Genomic DNA, 24843 nt, shown 5'->3' with positions numbered 1-24843 from the left:
GAAAGGCAAACAATAAACTGGGAAAACATTAATAATGTATACAACAAAGTTGATAATATTTAAATAGAAGTGGAATTCATATACTCAATAGAAATAAAACTAACAACAAATACTTCAATAGAAACATATTCAACAGAAAATTTCTCTATTTTTCTAGTATACAGAAAATAGCATGATTTATAGTAAGAACTCATCAATAAGTATTGATAATGATTCTTAGTTTGATCTGAATATACCTTTTTGTCAGTGACTTCAGGCTTCTCCTCAGTAATCCATTTCTGAATGACATCTGCTGAAGGTGTTCTTTTCAGTTTATCAGTAAGATAATTCAGAAGAGAGTTAGCAGAATTTACTGTTAAGATATGCAGTGTGTTCTCAATTAAATAATCATTTAGATAGATAAAGCTTGAAAAGAAAAGTAAATATTGTTTCAGTTCTCTATAATCACAATATATTTTTGATCGTGACTCTAAAGCAAGTATTTAAATTTTAAAATATAATTTCTCCTTGAGTTGTGACCTAATTATATTATAACATCAGAGATTTATTGTCCAGAAGAGTTTTTCTTAGACATTCTTCCATTTAGAACACAATTATATTCAAATATGCAACATCAGTTTTTAGCTAGGTGTTCTAACTCTTCATAGTCTATTTAATGAGCAATATAGCTATTAAGGAAAATGCACGTAGCTCATCTAGCCAAAGGGCTATATGATTTTTTAAGTGTTTTAAAGAAAAACTTAATGTATACAACAACTGTTACATTTAGAATAACTTTTTAGTTTGCTTAAATGGAGCTTTAGGGTTTCTTGTATCTCTAGGACCTGATGGTGACCTTTGAGACAGCTTCACTGACTTTCATTGATGCAGACATTTTCATATATAAAAGAGTACACAATTAAGGTACATTAAATAAGTGGTTTCAATTGTTAGATTAAGTTAGTGAACACCAAATAGTAATAATCAATGCTTTATAGTTTCACAATTTTTCAGATAATCTTCGGTGATTTTATTTGTAAGAGTTATTTGTGATCATAAGGCTTTAAAATGATGGACTTTTAAACTCTGAAATAGTCAAGTTGAAGATGGAGCTAGGTAAGCAGATGGCACAGCTAATAGCAAGTTCCCTGGTGAGGTACTAGGAGGAACACTTCCCTTCCAGGCTCCCAGTTGTAAAAGCTGCCTTAGGGATAGGGTGGAACTTTATGTGATTTTCCAGTTTGCCATAGTTCCTTAGTGACCAAAAGGATGGAGCAGTGCAGGAAGTCATCCATGCACTGTGTGTGAACTAAAACAATGTTGAAACCATGAGGCAGTAAAGTAGGGTATCAGAACTCCCAGCAGCAATCCTGCTGGTTTGAGACTGCCTGGTTCATGTGGCTTCCTACCTAGCTCCATCACAAGTTCAGCACAGCATCAGAGATGGAATGACCCACTGGAGCTATGCAGACTCTGGAAGTGGGTGTGGCTTGTCAAAATGCCAATCAACCTGTTTATTGCAAGACTCTGCCACACTGAGAAGCAAGACTCCTTCCCTGAAACCTTATTCCTGCCTTTGATGTACTCCTCCTTAAATAAAGAATCAGGGCCAATTTTCAGTTGTTCAGTTCCAGCTCCCATCAGATGCGCTCCCCTTTTTATCTAATTTCTGGCTCCGGCTTTATATCTTACTATTTCAGACTTTTTAATGCCCAGGCTGCTCACACCTCCTGAGCAGGAACCTACCCTAGCAGGGTGCTGGTCACCCAGCATTAGAGCAGGCCCTCCTAACCTACTTGCGGAGGTCCACAAATCTCTGTGTGCCTGGATTCTCCTCCGCACAACTTGTTTTATTGCAGGGAGTTGTTCCAGGCTAGGCCAGAGGGAATCATAGCCTTAGATATCAAAGAGGAGCTCTTGGACTTGGATTTACTATCAGCCTGCCTGTCCCAGCAGCTACTTTGCTGAGTGGCAGCTGAAGGGATGGGTTTCTGGAGCATGCATTTAGGTAATCATATTCCTTAAATTCTCATAACTATTAGAGAACTCTATGGTGACAGGTTTGATTTTTTTTTTTTAAAGGAGATGTTTGGAAATGAACATTGCCTTTTTTTAAAAATTAAAAACATTAAAACATCTCTATGTTTTGGTTTTAACTTTTCATTGTACATATTTGAGTAGGACACAAGATGTTTTGACATACAGAACAAAATAATTACTCCAGTCATACAAATTAACATATTCCTCATCTTCCAAGGTTTAATTTTTAATGAAGCTTGAGCAGGATGGATGATCTAATTTTTCTTAAAATAAATACTAGTCATTTACCATGTTAGCCTCATGCAATGATGCCTTTTGCTGGCCTGTTCTGTATATGTCATTTTTTCAGAATCTCCATAAGAGGGCAACTCAACCAGCACATCACTGAAACCTACTCCACTTATTTTTGCATAGCAAGCTAAGAACAACAGAAGACACAAGAATTTTTGTGTAAAAATTTCATTTCTTATATAAAGTATGTTCATGCCAAATTATGCCATTATACATGAGCTCTTATTATTATTTTTTTGCATTACAATTCTTAATATACCTTTATGCCACAATTTATCATATCTCTGATTGTATATAAGGTATGTTGACACCAAATTCACATCTTCATACATGTATTTTGTATAATGATGAGGGTCTCCTTCCACCATTCATGTATTCCCCTTCTCCCTCTCTTTCCCTCCCATCCCTATTCCCTAATCTTCCTCCCTTGCTCTCCCTCCCAACCCCATTTTGAATCAGATTAGAATACTGCATTAATATATTAATAATTCACAGACTTTTATCTAATGTGTACTCATGTACAGATTATTAAAAGTTTTAAAATGTAAATGACAAAAAATTCCATTTCTTTCAATATACATTCAAAGAAAGAACAAATAAAATGTAAAAACAATAAAATCCTTTGGTTCATAACGCATTTAAAGCCTACAAAGAAGTCTAATTATTCAAAGGAATTTCCTATCAATTGATTTCAATTAAACTAAATAGTATAGATAGTTTTTAACATTCTCCTTAACAGGAGTCGATCAGTAGACCATGTTACCTTTCTCAGGAATACCTTGACCCTCAAGCATTTGATCCATCTGTATTGTTATCATCCTTTATAATCCATGCCAACTGGGTCCAATCTTGAGATCCATTCAGTCCCTAATTTTTAACAAACCTATTGACTCCAACAGTAGGCCAGACATACATTTAAGAAGACAGTCTCAACCAGAATCCACTATAGAAGGCTTATGAATTAATATTCTGTGTACAGTTCAACAATACTTATGTGAGAGAAATGCAAGAAGATGCAGTATTTACCATTTTACCCCCTTCCACAAAGTATATTGAATTTATAACATACCAAGAAGCAGTTTGAAAGAACTGAAAAAGGATCATTATTTAAACCTAGGACAAGGAGAATACAGAAGAACTGATATTTTAGAAAGCAGACATTTCTAATATACCCAGGGTCCATGCCCTTCATACCCTCAGTAGGTTCAAATGCACAGTCTTCAGGAACAAACCCTGCAGCACGCAAAGCAAATCGACATGCCTTCCTGACCACTTCTTTTGCCTCATTTCGAAATTCTTCTAGGCGCTCTGTCACCTAGAGATTGATGAATATGCATAATTAGTGATATCAAAATATCAATAATAGGGAAAAAACTTAATCCTTATAGGCAAAATTTCTTACCTCTTGTAGTCTTGCGACTTGTGCAGCCTTGAACTCCTGCAGGGTGTAGGTGTGACATTTTTCAATATAATAAAGTCCCATAAAGCTCAATTGATAACACAATTCATTTATTTTAAGAAGAGCTGGTCGCAAATACTGAATGAAAATAAAAATTTATCATTGTTTAGTAAAAAAAAAAAGTTCTGTATTTTAAAAGTATAAAAGCTTGTGAATAGTAAAAATGGTTAATAAGGAAAATAAACAGCTCTGTATGTTAACTTGAGCTACAACTACAAAAAACATATATTACGTAGAAACACTTTTGAAAATTTTTTTGTAAACTAATTCTTTGAATTATCAGATTTAGTTTGTCAAATACCTTCTTTTTCAGTTTAAAAATACACACATGTCTTTCTGCTATTTAAAGAACAAAAATGAGAGCAAGTAAAAACAACTGGGCAATATCTTACATTTCATTAGTTTTTGCTAATAAAGATTCTTGTGTTACTTTAAGGACTTTACAATATCCAGTCACAACTATAACAGAAGGAAGCATCTATTAATCTAAAAGGCTATGACAGAAAACAAGGATAAATTTGACTTTAAATTTTAGTGGGCAACAAGTAGTTTTGGAAAACTTATGTTTCTTGAAAAGGTTAAACATAGAGTAACTAATGACCTAGAAATTTTATTCCTACAGGTATGACCAAGAGAAATAAAAAACATATGTTCAGACAAAAACTTATACATGATTGTTTATAACAACATTATTCATAATTGCCGAAAAGTGGAAACAGTCCAAATTTCCATTAATAGATGGGTGGACAAATAAATAGGCATAATAACACAAAGGAACAAACTGCCAATGAAAAGAAATGCTATAACATAGATGAACCTTAAAAACATTATGTTTTGTGAAAAGTGCCAGTCACAAAAAAAAAAAAACAAATAAATAAACAAAAATATTGTGACTTCATTTAAAAGAAATGTAAAGGACAGGCAATATAGAGAAAAAAATTGATTACTGGTTACTTAAAGCCGGGGTGAGGGAGAAAAGAGGGATTGGGAAGAAAGAGGGAATGTGAATAATGGAGTTTTTCTTTTGAATAATGGACATGTTCTAAAATTGACTGTAGTGATTATTGGTAAATTCTGTGAATACACTAAAAATCATTGAATTATATACTTTATAAAGGTGAATTCTATGGTATGTAAATGTCATATCCATAAAGTTGTTATGAGAAAATATAGGCACAGGTGCCAAAAGAGTTGGTTATTGAAAAATATCTAAAAATAAAAATTTCTGGAACAACTTCTTTCAATATTTCTTTCTTCAACCCAGTTTAGAAGAATCAGCCACTCTAGTCAAGTAGTTGTAATTATAAGACTTGTGATAAGTGTGAGTTAGCATCTAACAGGTATTCAAACCATCTCAATGGTGTTAGCATAATTGCAGCCATCTTCCTTTTCCCCACCCCCACTTTATGAATACTGTTCTTATTCCCAAGAAATAGAAAATAGGGGGCAGCGGCGAGGCCTGTAGGGGGTGAAGACACCCTCCACAGCACCTTCCGGACATGCCTGTCCTTGTAACGTAAACACTTCAATGGGAGCCTTCCTTTTTAAAGAAAGCCTCATGGTGTACCATCTGTTTGCCTCACTCAAGGGAAGGATGAAAGCTCTACATAGGAACATGATGTGATGGATGAGACCTGTCATTATCAAGTATTCCGTCACTCTGAACAGACACTGAAAAGAGCTCTCATCTCCAAGAACCCAGCGCTTGTGTCACAGTATGAGAAATTAGATGCTAGGGAACAGCAATTAATGAAGGAAGCCTTCCAGCCAACCAGTGATCTTTATGGACCTATTATTTTGCAATCACAATCAGACTGGATAATCTCACATCCTGAGGCTCCTCAAGACTTTGAGCAGTTTTTCAGTAATCCCTACAGAAAGATACCCTCTCCAGAGAAGCACAGTATTTATTTACTGGCCATTGGATCTCTAGGAAACACCAGAGTTATCAGTGAAGAATATACTAAATGGCTCAAGGGCTACTGTGAAGCATTTTTCTATGGCATGAGTGTAAAACTCCTAGAACCGATTTCTGTTTCTGCCACACGGTGTTCTTTTAGAGTGAATGATCACACACGCAATTTACAAATTCATGCAGGAGTGGGGATATTCAGCTTTGCTAGATATGGCAGCGATTTCTATAGCTCACATTATAAAGGCACAGTGAAGAAGCTCCATAAAAAATCTTCCAATGACTATGCCATTTTTGATAACTACTTTATTCCTGAAATCACTAGTGTTTTGCTGCTGCGATCCTGTAAGACTTTATCCCATGAGATTGGGCACATATTTGGACTGCGACACTGCCAGTGGCTCACATGCCTGATGCAGGGCTCCAACCACTTGGAGGAAGCTGACCGTCGTCCTCTAAACCTGTGTCCTATCTGTCTACGCAAGTTGCAGTGTGCCATTGGCTTCAATATTGCAGAAAGATACAAAGCACTGGTGAGGTGGATTGATGATGCTGACACACCCAGAGCAACTCCGAAACCTAGTTGTGAAGATAATGTGCATTTACCGAAACCTGTAGAGGCCTTTCAGGATTGGAAAGAGTGGATAATGAAATGCCTTGCTGTTCTCCAAAAATGAGTACCTTCAGATAGGAGTAAATAAAATAAATATTTGCACATTATGCTCTCAAAAAAAAAAAAAAAAAAGAAAATAGCCTGAGATAATGCAGGTCTAGAGATATGCAGGTCTCTCCCTGCTCTCTCCTTGAGAAGATAAAGGTACATGCCTATTTCCTTGTTCCCCCTTCTGAGAGATAGGAAAACTGCCTTTCTCTGTTCCCAAGAAACAAACTTGCCTTCCACAAGATCAGAGGAAAACTAAACCTGCCCCTAGTGCATGGCCATGGTTCTAGTCTATAAAAGGTGACATTCAAGGGGGAGTTGCTACTGCTCTCCCTCCTTGCTGCTGCTATCCCTGTCTTTGTGCAGAGCAGCCTTGTCAGGCTCTTGACAATAAATCTGCTTCTTATCCCAGGTGTGTGTGATCAGTTCTGTGCCACTTTTCTTTCAAATGGGACTGCTATTTATGTCAATTGCAGCTTGAAAGCATGAAAACATTATAGTCCTCTAGAACCAATTCAAGAGGAGATATTATCAAAGCCAATGCACCACTGGTATGAATGTTGCACAGGAGATAATGATAACTTTAAGCACACAAAATAAGAGAGTGAATTTTGATGAGTGAGTTGATTTGGAGGCAATTCTAGGGAGAACTATTTTGCATGTTTAGTAACAAATTTATAATATGGATAGTATTCAAGACATGGTAAAAGGTAGTGAAATATCTTTAAATGAAGAAAGTAGATGTGTGTAAGGATTGAATTCTATATCAACGACTAGAATATTTTCCCACAACTCAGAATGCTGGATGAGATGGAGGACTCCAGATGGTATATATATTTGTTTAGCACTTATATCTGTGTTAAGTGTAGTCCTGAATATTCCTTGATTGTGTGACTAACATGGTGATAAGTCTTTCAGATTACTTTATGCAAAGTGAAGGAACTGACCGTAAAAAGAAAACTAAAGGCTTTTGATTGGAGAAAGTAGTGACTTAGTGTCATAGAAACAGACAGCTGAGGATACAGCACTCTTGAATGTGCCAGTAATAATTTCAGTTATTCCCAGGAGTCAAGTACAAAAATTCTAATATAAGTTGAAATTCACTGAGTGGAATTTGAATATGGCACACATTCTTTAGCAGTTTTTTTTCCTATCATCTCCTATCATTCAAAGTAAAAGTTAAATTTTCCCCAATTATCTGAATCCATGGTAAAGGAACCTATATGATCTACTGAGAGGTACTGGCCCATGAAAACAAGTACCAAATTATTTGGGGCCATTAAGTCCAGAAGGTTTTAGAGAAGAGGGGAGGTAATAGGGCTGCCAATCCACTGTTCTCAAAAGACATACAGCTTTCTGATCAACAACAAAGGGGATTACAAATCCAAGACTTTGAGCCTGTTTCTAATCAAAGGGGACCTGTACAACTCTCTTGTTGTACTTCTGCATTTTGCAACCATAGTTAAAATATAGAAATGCCACTGGATTGCCAAACTCCTAATTGACTAGACAGGTTAAAAATTGTGAATTCTCTTAAAAAGGTGAAATATTCCATTTCAGAGACTATCTATACTTATAATAGATTCACATTTTTTCTGTAATTCTTTAAATTACAATTAATAAATACATACAGGATGAACAATGAACAAATCTTTTTGTAGAGATTTTCGACATTCATTGATTTTCGTGGAGCGTACATTCTTCCTCCATACGCTAAAAGCCTTCCATTTCCGGAAAAGTGAAAATATGGGGATCTTAATGAGTTCTCTGTGATATAGGTATTCCTGTTCCCATCGATCAATTTCAATAAATTCAATCTCATCGTTGTAAACGTGTGTCACTGCCTTTTGGCTAATCGTATAGTAGTCATTTTTATTGATGTTCTCATAAGCTACAACTCTATGAAAAAATAGAGATTTAGACAAATGAATAAAGTGTTCAATACAAAGTCAAGCAATTGAAGTGATTTTGTTGTAAGGAGATAAATTTCTTGAAAATTATTAAAATTTAATACTATTTAAATTTTATAATTTAATATTATTTAAAATTGAACAAAATTCTAACAAACTACTTTCAGGTTGAATAATTTATTCAATAAAAGAAAGGGGAGCTTTGGTCTTATTATAAAGATTTCACATTCTTGGCAATATGCCCATATCAAAGTTACATGATTTTTACAATTAAAAAAACGTACTATAAATATTAAAACTTAATCATTCTGACTGAAAACAATTGGAGACTGGGTTTTTAATTTATTATTGATTCTTTGGAAATTATTCAATATTAATAGTATAAAATAGTTTTAAACTATCTAGTATTGACAGTTATGAAATATATGAAAGAAAATATAAATTAGATAAGAACTGACCCAAATTAAGATAAAATTTTTGCCTAAGTCATCACATACAAAATAATTATTATTCAGAAATTATTTAGCTCAAGTTATGTCTTTCTTTAATGATCATAAAGGGCATTCCTTAACTGTATATATAAAAGGAAACAGATCAAGTAAAGAAGAAAATCAAGAACAGTATAAAAACAGGAACTGGAGCAGAAGAAATAAAAAAAAGTAACAAGAACAGAAAGGTCTAATTCTCTAAAAAAATTTAAAATAAGAATTTACAGTAAAAAGACATTTCCTATAATATTAGCTATAACATTACATATTATATGCAACTTAATCAATATTAAAATAAATATAAAATATGATGTAGCACCTTATTAATATGCACTTAGGAATTTAGGAAAGTAATATTCCTGAAGATTCTCTGAGATTTTAGAATAAGATAAAGGTTAAATAATATACAAAACACAAATCCCAATTGTTTTTATGTTAAAACTATGCAAAAGTATGTATATTAGTAACACTCCAGTGCAAATGAATTGTTTCCCTTGTCTGTGTTCTCTTGCATTCCTTTGTTCTGTATTCTGAACCTGGAGTGAAATGATTGAAATTGCTGTATATAAACAAATTCACGTGCATTTGCATAGTCAGTTTTCAAAGGACTGGAACAAAATTCTTGGGTCCACTGTCAAAAAGCCAAGTACTGTTGGCATAAGTAATTTTAAAAATTAAAAAATTAATAAAACAGTAAGAATATTTTTGTAAATTGTGACATACAGAACCAAAACGAAAGCAAACCCAAGAGCTGTTCATGTGAGCCCACAAAGAAAACCAAGGGGCAGTGGTACTGTGGAGTGTGGGAGGGAGCTGATAACTAACTTTAAGGTTATTCTCCCATTTCAGAACTGCAATGGAAAACCTCTTTTGCTTTTACCTGACCCCATTAACTGACTTTTTTATGTATTCTAATTAACTCACACCAGAAATTTCTGCAAAAGTCAAGCATTGCATGATGTTCTAAGATACATGGAAAACATCAAAAATTTTTCCTTTTTTTCCTGTTCAATAGCTAAAGATATAAATAGGACGTTCTTGGAGTGATTCTCTCCAAAATGTTAAACTTCAAAACGTAACACTTGCCAGTGAAATTATAATCAACTTCAGATGTTTCATTAACATCAGACATCAAACCAACCTAGAAACTAGAATAACTGACCAACCCCTTGGTTCATGTCTGGAACACTTGCTCTGTGTGGTTTATCTTCTACTGACAGCCCTGCTAGAAGGCAGCAAATGTGATCCCTGATGTTGAATTTCAATTTGTTGCCCCTCAATGCCACTTAGAAATTATTTTATTTGTATTTTTCTTTCTTCTAAGACATTCATTCTCAAACCCCTATGCTTTTTTCCCTCTACACACCTCTACTGTTAACACAGTAAATGAACACATGTGAGTCTTTTTCAAAGATTAACTCATCAATATCAAAATCATCTGGAGTACTTATTAAGAATCTAGATGTCTGGGTCAAACACAGAATCTTCATGTATTGTGAGACTCCTGATTAATAAGCTGCCTGGGTGATTCTAATGTACAAAGTTTGTAACCACAAAACTGTATCTAAAAAGAAAGAAACAACAACAAAAACAGAACTAACAACCTGATCTCTATTTCGTACTGTCACTTAAAAAATCTACATACTATGTTTTCCTTCCTAGGTATATATCTCATGCTTTCCTCCAAAGAGAAGTTGTTGTTGTTGTTGTTTTCTAACTCTCCTAGTCTTCTGACTACCTTTCCTCTGTAACTGAAGTTGTGCAGAACTTCTCTCTTGTGTGTAGAAAGCTTTTCCTTGACCCTGCTGGATTTTGGTGCTTTGCTGTATATGCTCTGCCTCAGAGCACTTAGAAGTTTCTGGAGTTGAACCACCACTTCTAATGGTGACTGCCCATTCAGCATTTCTTGGCATTCAGGATTCCAACTTCAGCTGCCTCCTGGATAGTCGATTTGGATGTTTGCTCTGCTAGTCCTCTCTTTGACAAGATAATCAGAAACATTGATCTTCCCCTAAAACCTGAAGAGAGAACTTAAAAAAAATTCAAGAATAAAATTCCTACTTTGCTGCTAAAAAAAGATGCCTTTATGATACATTTACCTAAGCAGAGATCCTTGGCTAGATAATGAATCAGGCTAAGAAAAAGATCTTTAATAAAATTACATTTAACTACACTGTCTTCAAACTAGAAAAAATATCTATTATGATTTGTTGTTCAATGCAGGATCAAGGGGTCCCTTGTCTAATGATTTTACTATACAATCTCTATCAATCTGATATGAAACTTTAAGTCATCTTTAAGTCAACTTTTGTGTCTTGTTTGAAAGAATCCAATGGAGTGAGAAAATTACCTGGCTCTTGTGGTAAATCATAAATTGTCCTATTATTTTTCATTTCATGTACAAATCAAAGTGATTCCCTACTGGAAGTCTTCTTTGGGAGTTAATTCTTTGACTTTTTGCAAAACAATAAAACTTTATTGCGATCTGTTATTTCAGGCAGCAGCTCTATTATACCCTGCAGTGATGGGAAATACTTCTGTTTATCTTTAAACCAGTCCACCAGACCAATAAAGCTGAAACATGGTTTGCCTCATGGGACCCTTTTGCTCAGGAACTTTGAATAACCTCTGATTGCTTGTGTTGTTAAGTCCTAATTATTGTGCCAGATGTTTGTGGCATTCTCCTGTTTCACATTAGTTGCTTCTCGGTGGACACAAATCGCCCATTTTCATCAGGCTGGTTTTTTATCATGTCCATCGTTGGTCATATGTGAATGCATGCATATGTCTGTTCACTATTTTCTCCTTCCGCCTCTTTCAAGTTTCTGATTTCTACAAGTAGGAAGAGTAATTCCTGCTTAATTAGATAAGCTCCTGTCGCCCTCTGCAATTTCAAGTTCTCTAGTTTCATTATTACACAGCTTTAATTATTGTGATTTGAATCCATTTATTGGATGAAAGTAAGAAAACACATGCCTGGGAAGAAATGAGTTTTGTTTCATGACAGTCAACACCATATTCAATATGAGTCTAGATTTTACCTAAACTAGGGAAGATAAATGCTTGCTTTACTTCTGGTTTGATTAATCAAAGATAATAAATTATCTGATAAAAATTCCTTTTTACCTACAAATTAAACAAACACACAACTAAAAGGAAATTGTAAAGTTTCAATAGAAGAGAGTGATCTGGGACAACGATTCTCAGAAGATGGTTCTTTGAAGAGCAGCATTAGCATTATGTGGGAATAGCAGATTTCCAGACCTCCTCCCAAATCTATAGATAACTCTGGGAACTTAATAATCTGTGATTTAACAAGTCCTTTGGGGCTTGCTTGAGAACTTAGTGTTCTGGGTCTATAGGGTTAAACTCTGGTTGAATAATGGAATCATCTGATGAGTTTTAAAGACATACTGTTTGTTCATCACATTCCACCACAAACCAATTAAATAAATCACTGGGGGTAGAGTTAAAGCTTAGAAATGCTACTATAGATTCTTCCATTTTTTTTAATGAAAGGAAGCTATCATCCAATAAGTTGTCATAGCTCCAGGGCAGTGTCAGAATGTGTGTGTGTGTGTGTGTGTGTGTGTGTGTTGAGAGAGAGAGAGAGAGAGAGAGAGAGAGAGAGAGAGAGAATATGAAAGAAATATAGAAAGACAATCTGGAGACAAAGATCTTTAACATTCACAAATGAAAATCCAAAGGCCTACAGAGTCTCTGCTGACCAACATTATATTTATTAGATTTCAGTTTCCTCATGTTCTAGCCTAAGAAAGCTGTCATTGTATTAGACAACTTGGTGAAGTTTCTGATGTCTTCAAAATGATCTATTAATATATAATATATAAACCTCATAGTAGAGTTTTTAAAAATAATTATAACTTCACATGGAAACCAGAACGCTGCCATATGAGAATATGTCAAGCTGGTGACTCTCTGTATTATCTATTCTAGGCCACTAAAAGTGCAATCTATCTTAAAGGATAGAATAGCTTTAGTTTGAAATTTAAAAAACTGCTTAAAAATACTTTTAACATATAAGATTTAGAAATACTTTGGGTATCAACTTAATCATTTAGAAAGTGTTTGCTAAAAAAAAAAAAATCAAAGAATTAACTCCAATGTACTCTGAGCTCAGAGGAGACTTTACATAGTCTTAACAGTCCACCATATATAATTATTTCCTTAGGTTCCTAATCTCAACCTCTGATTCAACTAAATGTTTTCCCAATTTATATAATCAAAGAAGACATTTTTTAACATATACCTATTAATGTAATTTAGGTCTAATGTTCCTAGAAAAAATGCACTTGGAAACACTGAAGTGTGAGATATGGTGTCCTCTTTCATGGCTTTCCATGGGCCTTAGAGATGCTTGGTATCTGGGGAGGGGTCTGTCATATAGTCTGACCTAGCCATTAAATTCTAATAGCTTTAAAATTGACATTGGACAGAGTAGTAAGTCATAGAATTGGAAGACAGTATCAGACATTATTCTAAATTTCCTATGTGCAAATCACAAAACAACATCAAGTAGTAAATTCCTTAGTGTATATAGATCTCTTTTCTTTCAGCTGAGGATAATGCCTTTCTAATGATGCCCTTATGAGGATGAAATAAAATTAATGTCCAAAAGCACTAAGTACAATGCCAAGTATAGTATGTGCAGCACAAATGTCAAGAGTAGTTGTTATCCTGAGGCTTAGTATATTAGGCATAGTACATGACAGCTTGAATTCTAAAGTTCCACTATTTGATTCACTAACTGTAAATGTTAAACATATCTGGGCCTCAAATGCTGCATCATTTGTAAAATGATTTTTTTAATTCTACCTATACTATAGAATTGCTATGAAGATTAAATTAGTTAATACATATATAAAACATTTAGAACTAAGTGGTCCTCAGGTGCTGAATGAGTGGTAATGGAGTGCCCAAGGAAGGCACTTGAACCAGAAAAAATGAGTACTGATGTGCCCAAGTTATTTATGGAGACCAAATTTTTTTTTAATTACAATTATTCAGAAATTTACCACAGCTGATATTTTTTCCTTATACTCATACCTGGTTAAAGTTCCTGAAATCAAAAAATATCTTTGTAGGTAAGACTATATGGCCCCTTCTGCCAGAGATCAGCTTTGTGGTGAGAACACAGCACAGCCCCTGCCAGTTTCCTGTGGAATCATCCCAAATAATTTGATCCTACTGAGATAGTAGACCCTAGAGTTAGTGTTGATAGTGTCATGTTGCAGTACTCACTCATTGACATTAGTACCCTAATGTGGCTGCCTTAATACCCTTACTGGGGTGACCAAGTTTATATTTCTATGAATAAAAGAGCAAAATATGGACTTATCTAACTGAAATAATAGTGAGGTGAGGCACTACATAGATATGTATCCATCAGCTACTAGAAAAACCAAGTTTGAGATAATTCTAATTATATTATATAATTTTAAATATTTTTAAACTACTATGTTTGCCTTATATATCTATTGATATTCCAGCTTTAATAAAAATTTGTTCAATATGGTAAATGGAAAGATAAATGTTTGTGAAAATAAAATCCATTTAATCATAAAGTATTTGAAAGAACTGTAGACCATAACGGTGTCATAAAAATGAACTTCTAAAAATACTTTATGTAATTCGCATTTAAAATTGTTTAAAGTATTTTAAAAACTCAAGGATGTGGTAAAGCATTGAGATACAAAGGTCATTAAAAGCTAAAATTGGACTGGGGTTGTGGCTCAGTGATGGAGCGTTTGCCTCTCACATGTGAGGCACTATATTCAATCCTTAGCACTGCATAAAAATAATTAAATAAAATACAGGTATTGTGTCTATCTACAACAATTTTTTAAATAAAATTAATAAAAAAATTAAAATATAATTATTATTTATGCTTTTGAATGGACAAAACATTTTAAAAATTACAAAAGCCTACATTGTTCTTTTTCCAAACTATTAGATTATGTTTACAAATTATGTTTTGAAAATTTGTTTTTTAATTTTTAAAAGCAATCAATTCTGAAATTCAATTAAGAGTCAGATTTTGTCTAGCTTATGACATCAAAAACCAAATGTGAGAAAGAAAAGAGCTGAAAAAAATAATCAGAAACATTTATTTACTTTTAAGGAACACCTACTACTAAATAATAATATGAAAATAACAGCAATGTCATATAAATATACATATGTATGTTTGTGTATCTGTATTAATAGGAAGACTGATGAAAGAGCAAACAAAATAAAAAACAAAATTAAACAAGAATTTCCTTCTTGTTTCTCTTGCACACAAAACACAGAATTTTGCTGATAAATTGAACTAGTTTTAGGATTCTAAGGACAGGGTCCACTGTCTCAGTAGAATCAAATTATTTGGGATGATTCCACAGGAAACGGGCAGGGTGCCATGTTCTCACCACAAAGCTGATCTCTGGCAGAAGGGGCCATATAGTCTTACCTACAAAAATACTTTCTGAATTCAGGAACTTTAACCAGGTAGGCATATGGATATAAGGAAAAAATATCAGCTGTGGTAAATTTCTGAATAATTGTAATTAAAAAAATAAATTTGGTCTCCATAAATAACTTAGGTAAATCAGTACTCATTTTTTTATGGTTCAAGTACCTTCCTTGGGCACTCCATACTTAGCATTACTCATTCAGCACTTGAGGACGACTTAGCATTCAGCACTTATTCAGGCCATAAACTTTATGTAAATTTTATAAATGTCTCATCACAAATTTGAAAATAATAAATATAAGCCATAATAGCTTAAAATTAATAACAAGGTTCTCTTTTACTAGCTCAATGAAGAGTAGTATGAGCCATAGATGAGAGTTAACACTCAGCTGGTTCCTTTTCCCAGTCTTATCATTTGTTTTTTTAATTAAAAGAAAAGTGACGATTTTGTAATTGGAAATGAGCAGCATGTAACTGCAACGTCAGTTTCATAATTGTGGATCTCTGGACAATTTGTAGATCCAGAATTCCTTGATCATTTCACTCAAGTCTTCTTTTAGCATTGAATCTGATACCTATGTTGATAAGTACACTATGTTCTAAAGCTGCAAGTTCAAGGACTTCTATCATGGTAGTAAAATTCTTAGCAACTCTTGGTTGCATTTGAATTAAAAAAGTATCTCCTCAAATTTTCCATTTACATGTAATTTTGGATGAGTATGCCTATTAATACATAATCAATTATTTTTCTTCAATCAGCAAAATTGGAAAGAGTAAGAAAAATTTGCTATTTTCACTAGATTTTAATGGGCCTAAAATTCCAATATTGTGTTCTTCCCTTAAAGATATTTTGATAAGAGGTCCTAGAAAAAGAAAAAAATAAATCAATGCCAAAACAGAAAATAATTAAGAACAGAGCCCAAATCAATTAAATTGAGACTTAAAGAACAATTCAAAAAAATCAGTGAAAAAGTTGGTTATTTGAAAAAAATAAACAAAATTGATAAACTCTTAGCCAAGCTAACCATAAGACAGAGGGAAGACTCAAATTATTAAAATTGTGATGAAAAAGGAAGTATCACCACAGACGCTACTGAAATAGAGGATAATCAGAAACTATTTTGAAAATTTATATTGCATTAAAATAGAAAATACTGAAGACATTGACAAATTTCTAGAGACATATGACCTACCAAAATTGAACCAGGAAGGTATAGAAACTCTAAACACATAAATTACAAGTAATGAAATTGAAGAAGGCAACAAAAACCTACCAACAAAGAAAAGCCCAAGACTGGAAGCATTCTCAGCTGAATTCTACCAAACCTTTTAAGAACTAATACCAATCCTCCTCAAATTGTTCTATGAAATAGAAAAGGAGGGAACCCTTCTAAACTCGTTCTATGAAGCTAATATCATCCTGATACCAAAACTAAACCAATATCTCTGGTGAACACATAGATGCAAAAATTCTTAATAAAATGCAGGCAAATCCCATACAAAAATATATTAAAAAGATGTGCACCCTGAACTAAGTGGGTTTCAACCCAGGTATACAAGGTTGGTTCAACATACAGAAATCAGTAAATGTAATTCATCACATAAACAGTTAAAGACAAGAATCACATGATTATCTCAATAGGTTCAGAAAAGCATTGGCAAAACACAAGCATCCATTCATGTTTAAAACACTACAAAAAATTATGGATGGAGCACAACTCAACATTGTAAAAGCTATATATGACAAACCCAAGGCCATCATTCTAAATGGAGAAAAACTAAAAGCATTCCTTCTAAAAACAGGAACAAGACAAGGATGCTCTCTTTCACCATTTCTATTCAACATAATCCTTGAAACTCTAGTCAGAGCAGTTAGGCAAAAGAAAGAAAGTAAAGAGATAAAAATAGGAAAAGAAGAGCTCAAACTATCTCTTTGCTGAGGACATGATTCTCTATTTAGAAGACTCAAAAAACTATACCAGGAAACTTCTAGTACTCATAAATGAATTCAGCAAAGTATCAGGATACAAAATTAACACCCATAAATCAATTGTGTTCTATACTCAAATGATGAATTATCTGAGAGAGAAATTAGGAAAACCATCCCATTCACAATAGTTTAAAAAAAAAAAAAAACCTGGAAATCAATCTAACAAAAGAAGAGAAGGACCTCTACAGTGAAAACTACAGAACACTAAAGGAAGAAACTGAAGAAGACCATAGGAGATGGAAAGACCTCCCATGTTCTTGGATAGGCAGAATTAATATTATCAAAATGGCCACAATACCAAAAGTGCTATACAGATTCAATGCAATTACCACCAAATTCCAATGACATTCTTCGTAGAAACAGAAAATCAGTCATGCAATTCATTTGGAAAAATAAGAGAATAGCTAAAGCAATCCTTAGCAAGAGAAGTGAAGCAGGAAGCATCACAATACCAAACCCTAAATTATACTACAGAGCTATAGTAAAAACACAGCATGGTATTGGCACCAAAACAGGCATGAAGACCAATGGAACAGAATAAAAGACACAGAGACAAACCCACAAAACCATTGTTATCTCATACTAGACAAAGGTGCCAATAACATATATTGGGGAAAAGATACCCTCTTCAATAAATTGTTCAGGGAAAACTGGAAATCCAAATGTAGTAGGATGAAAATTTAATGCCTATCTCTCACCCTGCACAAAAATCAACTCAAAGTGGATCAAAGACCTAGAAATTAGTCCAGAACCCCTGAACACACTAGAAGAAAATGTAGGTCTAACACTCCAACATATCAGCTCAGGAACCAACTTCCTTAACAAGCCTCTTATGAGCAAGAATTAAAATAAAAAATTAATAAATGGGATAACATCAACTAAAAAGCTATTTCACAGCAAAATAAATGATCAAAAACATGAAGAGAGAGCCTACAGAATGGGAAAATATCTTAGCTACCTACACTGGAGATAGGTCATTAATTTCCAGGATATACAAAGAATTAAAAAATCGTAACACCAAAACAACAAAGAACTGACTCAATAAATGGGCAAAGGAACTAAACTGACACTTCTCAAAAGAAAAAACACAGATGGTCAACAAATATATAAAAAAATTTTCAACATTTCTAGCCACTAGGGATATGCAAATTGAACTACACTGAGATTCCATGTTACTCCGGCCCGAATATCAATTATCAAAGTTACAAGTAACAATAAATGTTGGCAAGGATGTTGGGACAATAGTACATTTATGCATTGTTGATGAGACTGAAAATTGCGCAACCACTCTGGAAAAGCAGTATGAAGATTCCTCAGAAAACTAGGAATGGAACCATCATTTGACCCAACTATCCCACTCCTTAGTATATGTCCAAAGGATATAAAATCAGCATACTGCAGTGACACAGCCACATCAATGTTTACAGCAGCACAATACACAACAACTAAGATATAAAGCCAACCAAGGTGCCCTTTAATACCCGAATAGATAAAGAAAATGGGGTCTATATACACAACGGAGTATTACTCAGCCATTAAGGAGAATGGCTTTATGAAATTTGCTGGTAAATAGATGTAATTGGAGGTGATCATTCTAAGTGAAATAAGCCAGTCCCCAAAAAACAAGTGTCAAGTGTTTTCTCTGATGTGTGGAAGATAACACACAATAAAGGGTAGGAGGAGGGGAAAACAGAAGTTCAGTGGATTAAACAAAGGGGAATAAAGGAAAACGAGGGGTGATAAGAAAAGGAAAGAGTGTAACGGACATAACTTTCCTATGTACATATATAAATATATCACATTATTATTGTGAACAAACACAATAAAGGAGTCCTAATTGGAATAAGATATATTCCATGCTTGTATAATCATATCAAAATGGACTCTACTCTCATGTATAACTAAAAATGAAAAACTTTGATAAGGTTATCTATGAAAAATACTAAATACATTTCTAAGGCATATCCCTTAAGTAAAACACCTAGATCATAGAAATTGTCTTTACTAGCATTATTAGTTTCATAAAATGTTTTAAATCTTACTCTTCACTTCAAAACTTGTATGGGCATGGTTACCCTCAGTCTGTATATTTCATGGTGGAAACAAAATCTTATACTTGCTATTTCATGAATATGATGGTAGAAAATTACATATTCAGTAGTTCTATTTGATAAGATTCACAATTTTCATTCTGTTTGTCAACAAAGTCAAGAACGGAAGGCAAACTGTTGGACGTCAATATTCTCTTGGAGCACAACTCAGTGATCAGATGCTACTGATTCTCATCCACCTTTTCCAGCCTAAATTCTAGCTCACAACTAAATGAAAATACTCCTACAGCACAATTGTTTAGTGATAATTGGAATATGAAATTATACAGCACCTTTCCTTCATACATATATTATATTTATGGCAAACAGTGATTTGTGCCCTGCATGTCTAGGATTGATTAAAGAAAAGAGCTTCCAGCAAACTTTTTGTGATTGACATCCACAGTATCAGTTAATAAAAGAATTCTGCCAATAACTTCTAACCCATCCTCTTTTCTCTCTGAGCATACTTCCAACAGGTAAAGACCAAATTTAAGATTTATTGGGACAGAGGAAGTTTCAGAGAATCAAACCAAAGGAATGTTCAATCTCTTCAATGAAATAATATCACAAAATTTCCCAAGCATGAAGAACGAATTGGAAAAATCAAATACAAGAGGCCTGTAGGACACCAAATGTACAAAATTACAACAGATCTATACCAAGACACATTATAATGAAAATGCTTAGCATACAGAATAAAGATAGAAATTTAAAGGCCAAAAGAGAGAAAAATCAGATTACACATAAGGGAAGACCAATTTGGATCTCAGCAGATTTTTCAACCCAGACCCTCAAAGCTAGGAGATCCTGGAACAACATATACTAAGCTCTGAAAGATAATGGATGCCAACCAAGAATCTTATATCCAGCAAAATTAAGCTTCAGATTTGTTGATGAAATAAAAATCTTCCATGATAAATAAAAAGCTAAAGGAATTTACAGCAAGAAAGCCTGCACTACAGAACATTCTTGGCAAAATATTTCACAAGGAAGAAATGAAAAACAACAATGAAAATTTGCAAGGGAAGAACTACAATAAAGGAAAAGCCAACCAAAGGAGAAACTAAGTCAAGTTAAATACCAAAAATAAACAAAAATGACCAGAAATACAAATCATGTCTCAATAATAACCCTCAAGGTTAATGGCATAAACTCACCAATCAAAGACACCAATCAAAGACAAAAAAAAAAAGACCCAACAATATGCTGCCTTCAAGAGACTCATCTCATAGGAAAAGATGTCCACAGACTGCAGGTGAAAGGTTGGGATAAAATGTACCATTCACATGGTCTGTGTAAACAAGCAGGGGTTTCCATTCTCATATCAAATAAAGTAGACTTTAAGCCAAAGTTAATCAAAAGGGATAAAGATGGACATTTTACACTGTAAGGGAACCATACATCAACAAGACATAACAGTTATAAATATATCTACCCCAAACAATGGAGTATCTTCATTCATAAATCAAACCCGAGAGTTCAAGAGTCAAATAGACCACAACACAATAATTCTGGGTGACTTTAATGCACTTCTTTCACCCGTGGCTAAATCTTCCAAACAAAAGCTAAATAAACTATAGAACTCAATAATACAATCAATAACTTAGACTTAACTGACATATATAGAATATTTTATACACTTTCTTCTCAGCAGCACATGGATCCTTCTCTAAATTAGATCATATATTATGCCACAAAGCAACTCTCAGTAAATACAAAAAAGTAGAGATACTATCCTGCATGCTATAAGACCACAATGGAATGAAATTAGAAATCAATGATAAAATAAAAGATAAAAGCTACTCCAACACCTGGAGACTAAATAATATGCTACTGAATGAACAATGGGTTGCAAAAGATATCAAGGAGAAGATTTAAAAATTCTTAGAGGTAAATGAGAATACTGATACAACATATCGAAATCTCTGGAACACTATGCAGGCAGTTCTAAGAGTAAAGTTCATTGCATAGAGTTCATTAATTAGTTCATAACAAATAATTGACCTAACATTACATCTCAAAGTCCTAGAAAAAGAAGAACAAATCAACACCAGAAGCAGTAGAAGACAGGAAATAATTAAAATCAGAGCTGAAATCAATGACATTAAAACAAACAACTGAAAAAATTGACAAAACAAGAAGTTGGTTCTTTAAAAAAATAAATAAAATTGACAAACCATTAGCCATGCTAATGAACAGAAGGAGAGAGAAAACTCAAATTACTAACATTCATGATGAAAAAGGAAATATCACAATGGACACTACAGAAATACAGAAGATAATTAAAAATTATTTTGAAAATTTGTACTCCAAGAAAATAGAAAATATCAAAGGCATCGACAAATTTCTAGAGGCATATGATAGGCCCAAACTAAATCAGGATCATATGCACAATTTAAACAGATCAATTTCAAGCAAGGAAATACAGGATGCCATCAGAAGCCTAACACCAAGAAAAGTCCAGGACCAGATGGATATACAACCAAGTTCTTCAAGACCTTTACAGAAGAGCTAACACCAATACTCCTCAAACTATTTCATGATATAGAAAAAGAGGGAACACTTCCAAACACATTCTATGAGGCCAATATCACCCTGATTCCAAAATCAGACAAACACACTTCAAAGAAAGAAAACCTCAGACCAATATCTTTAAGGAATATAGATGCAAAAATTCTCAATAAAATTCTGGCAAATCAAATACAAAAACATATCAAAAGATAGTGCACCATGATTAAGTAGGGTTTATCCCAGGGATGCAAAATTGGTTCAACATACGAAAATCAATAAATATAATTCATCACATCAATAGCCTTAGATAAAAATCATATGATCATCTCAACAGATGCAGAGAAATCATGTGATAAAATACATCACCTCTTCATGTTCAAAACACTAGAAAAACAAGGGATATCAGGAACATATCTCAACATTGTAAAAGCTATCTATGCTAAGCCCCAGGCTAACATCATTCAAAATGGAGAAAATTGAAAGTATTTCCTCTAAAATCTAGAAAAAAATAGGGACACCCTCTCTTACCACTTCTACTTAACATAGTTCTTGAAACTCTAGCCAAAGCAATTAGACAGATAAAATAAATTAAAGGGATATGGATAGGAAAAGAAGAACGCAAATTATCACTATTTGCTGACGATGTAATTCTATACCTAGAATAATTCCACCCTAAATCTTCTAGAACTAATAAATGAATTCAGCAAAGTAGCAGGATATAAAATCAACACCCATAAATCAAAGGAATTTCTGTACATCAGTGACAAACTCTCAGAAACAAGGAAAACCATCCCATTTACAAAGCCTAAAAAAAATAAAATAAAATACTTGGGAATCAACTTAATGAAAGAGGTGAAAGACCTCTACAACAAAAACTACAGAACAATAAAGAAAGAACTTAAAGAAGGCCTTAGAAGTTGGAAAGATCTACGTTGTTCTTGGATAGGCAGAATTAATATTGTCAAAATGACCATAATACCAAAAGCATTATACAGATTCAATGCAATTCCAATCAAAATCCCAATGACATTCCTCATAGAAATAGAAACAGTAATATGAAATTCATCTGGAAAAATAAGAGACCCAGAATAGCCAAAGCAATCCTTAGCAAGAAAAGTGAAGCTGGTAACATTACTATTCCAGACCTTAAGCTATACTACGGAGCAACAGTAATAAAAACAGCATGGTATTGGCACCAAAACAGACCAATGGTACAGAATAGAGGACACAGAGACAAACCCACATAATTATAGCTATCTCATATTAGACAAAAGTGCCAAAAATATATATTGGAGAAAAGATAGCCTCTTCAACAAATGGTGCTGGGAAAACTGGAAATCCACATGTAACAAAATGAAATTAAACCTCTACCTCTCACCATGTATAAAACTCAACTCAAAGTAGATCAAGGACCTACGAATTAAACCAGAGACCTAGAACCTAATGGAAGAAAAAGTAGGCCCCAATCTCCATCATGTCATATAAGGTCTCAACATCCTTAACAAGACTCCTGTAGTGCAAGAATTAAAACCAAGAATCAATAAATGCAATGGATTCAAAATAAAAAGCTTCTTATCAGCAAAAGAAACTATCAGTGAGGTGAATAGAAAGCCTACAGAATAGGAGCAAATCTTTACCACAAGCACATCAGATAGAACACTAATCTCTATGATATATAAAGCGCTCAAAAAACTTAACATCATAAAAACAAATAACCCAATCAATAATCGGGCCAAGGAACTGATCAAACACTATGCAGAAGAGGATATACAATCAATCAACAAATATATGAAAAAATGTTCAACATTTATAGCAATTAGAGAAATGCAAATCAAAACTACTCTAAGATTTCATCTCACTCCAGTCAGAATGGCAGCTATCAATAATACAACAACAATAAGTGTTGGTGAGGATGTGGGGAAGAAGGCACACTCATACATTGCTGGTGGGAATGAAAATTGGTGCAGCCAATCTGGAAAGCAGTATGGAGATTCCTTGGAAACCTTGAAATGGAACCACCATTTGACACAGCTATCCCACTCCTTTGTTTTATACCCAAAGGACTTAAAAATAGCAAACTACAGGTATGGCCACATCAATATTTATAGCAGCACAATTCATAATAGCTAAGTTATGGAACCAACCTAGATAGCCCTTCAGTAGATGAATGAATAGAGAAACTTTGGTATATATATAATCAAATATTACTCAGCATTAAAAGAGAATAAAATCATTATATTTGTAGGTAAATTGATGGAGTTGGAGAATATAATGCTAAGTGAAGTAAGCCAATTCCAAAAAACCAAAGGTCGAATGTTTTCTTTGATATGAAGATGCTGACTCATAAGGTAATGGGGGGTGGGGAGCATGGGAGGAATGGAGGAACTCTAGATAGGGCAAAGGGGGTGGAGGGGAAGGGAGAGGGCATGGGGAAAAATGATGGAATGAGTTAGAAATCATTACCCTAAGTACATGTATGAAGACATGAATGGTGTGAAAATACTTTGTGTACAACCAGAGACATGAAAAATTGTGCTCTATATGTGTAATATGAAATGAATTGCATTCTGCCATCATATATAACAAATTAGAATAAATATTTTAATAAAAAAGAGATATTTTAAAAAGCAGTAAGTTATTGATGGGAATTAAAATATCAAATTAAACATTAAAACTATTTTTTAAGATCCTTTACGGGCCTTAAGTTCAGTTATGTTCATTTTCTCAATTTTAAAAAGACTATTTTCCTTCTTTCTCTCTTGATCCCAAATCTCCTTCTTCTACCATCCCATTTATTTTTTCCCTTTGGTATGTCAAAATTAATATGTTCAAACTCAAATGGCTATTTCTCTTGATGAATCTTGTCTATTTAGTCATCTTGCTCAAATGGGTCACTGAGGTTATTCTGGACTCTTCTCTAGTTTTCTACCCTATATGTAATCTGTAAAAGCATCTTGTTGGTTTTCTCTTCAAATTCCAGAATCAGTCCTACATCTTCACCACTTGACTACAAACTACCACCTGGTCCATTTCTCAC

The 24843-nt window shown here is 33.7% G+C and overlaps 1 protein-coding gene and 1 pseudogene across 1 annotated transcript in view; one reads left to right on the top strand and one right to left on the bottom strand.

Annotated features, from left to right (window-relative positions):
* Dnah6 (dynein axonemal heavy chain 6) overlaps positions 1-24843 on the bottom strand; it is a 278870-nt gene that overhangs the window by 243402 nt on the left and 10625 nt on the right. The window contains exons 5-9 of the mRNA XM_071601776.1: positions 7974-8241; positions 3713-3847; positions 3505-3625; positions 2308-2437; positions 237-405 (exon numbers count right to left, since the gene is read on the bottom strand). Of these exons, the coding sequence (XP_071457877.1) occupies positions 237-405; positions 2308-2437; positions 3505-3625; positions 3713-3847; positions 7974-8241 (823 nt within the window). The remainder of the gene's footprint in view (positions 1-236; positions 406-2307; positions 2438-3504; positions 3626-3712; positions 3848-7973; positions 8242-24843) is intronic.
* Positions 5224-6396, top strand: LOC114099458 (archaemetzincin-2 pseudogene; annotated as a pseudogene).

Source organism: Marmota flaviventris, chromosome 14, assembly GCF_047511675.1.
Source record: "Marmota flaviventris isolate mMarFla1 chromosome 14, mMarFla1.hap1, whole genome shotgun sequence".
Taxonomy (NCBI): Eukaryota; Metazoa; Chordata; class Mammalia; order Rodentia; family Sciuridae; genus Marmota; species Marmota flaviventris.
The sequence above is the reverse complement of the archived record's forward strand: the minus strand, read 5'-3'. Positions and strand labels throughout refer to the sequence as shown.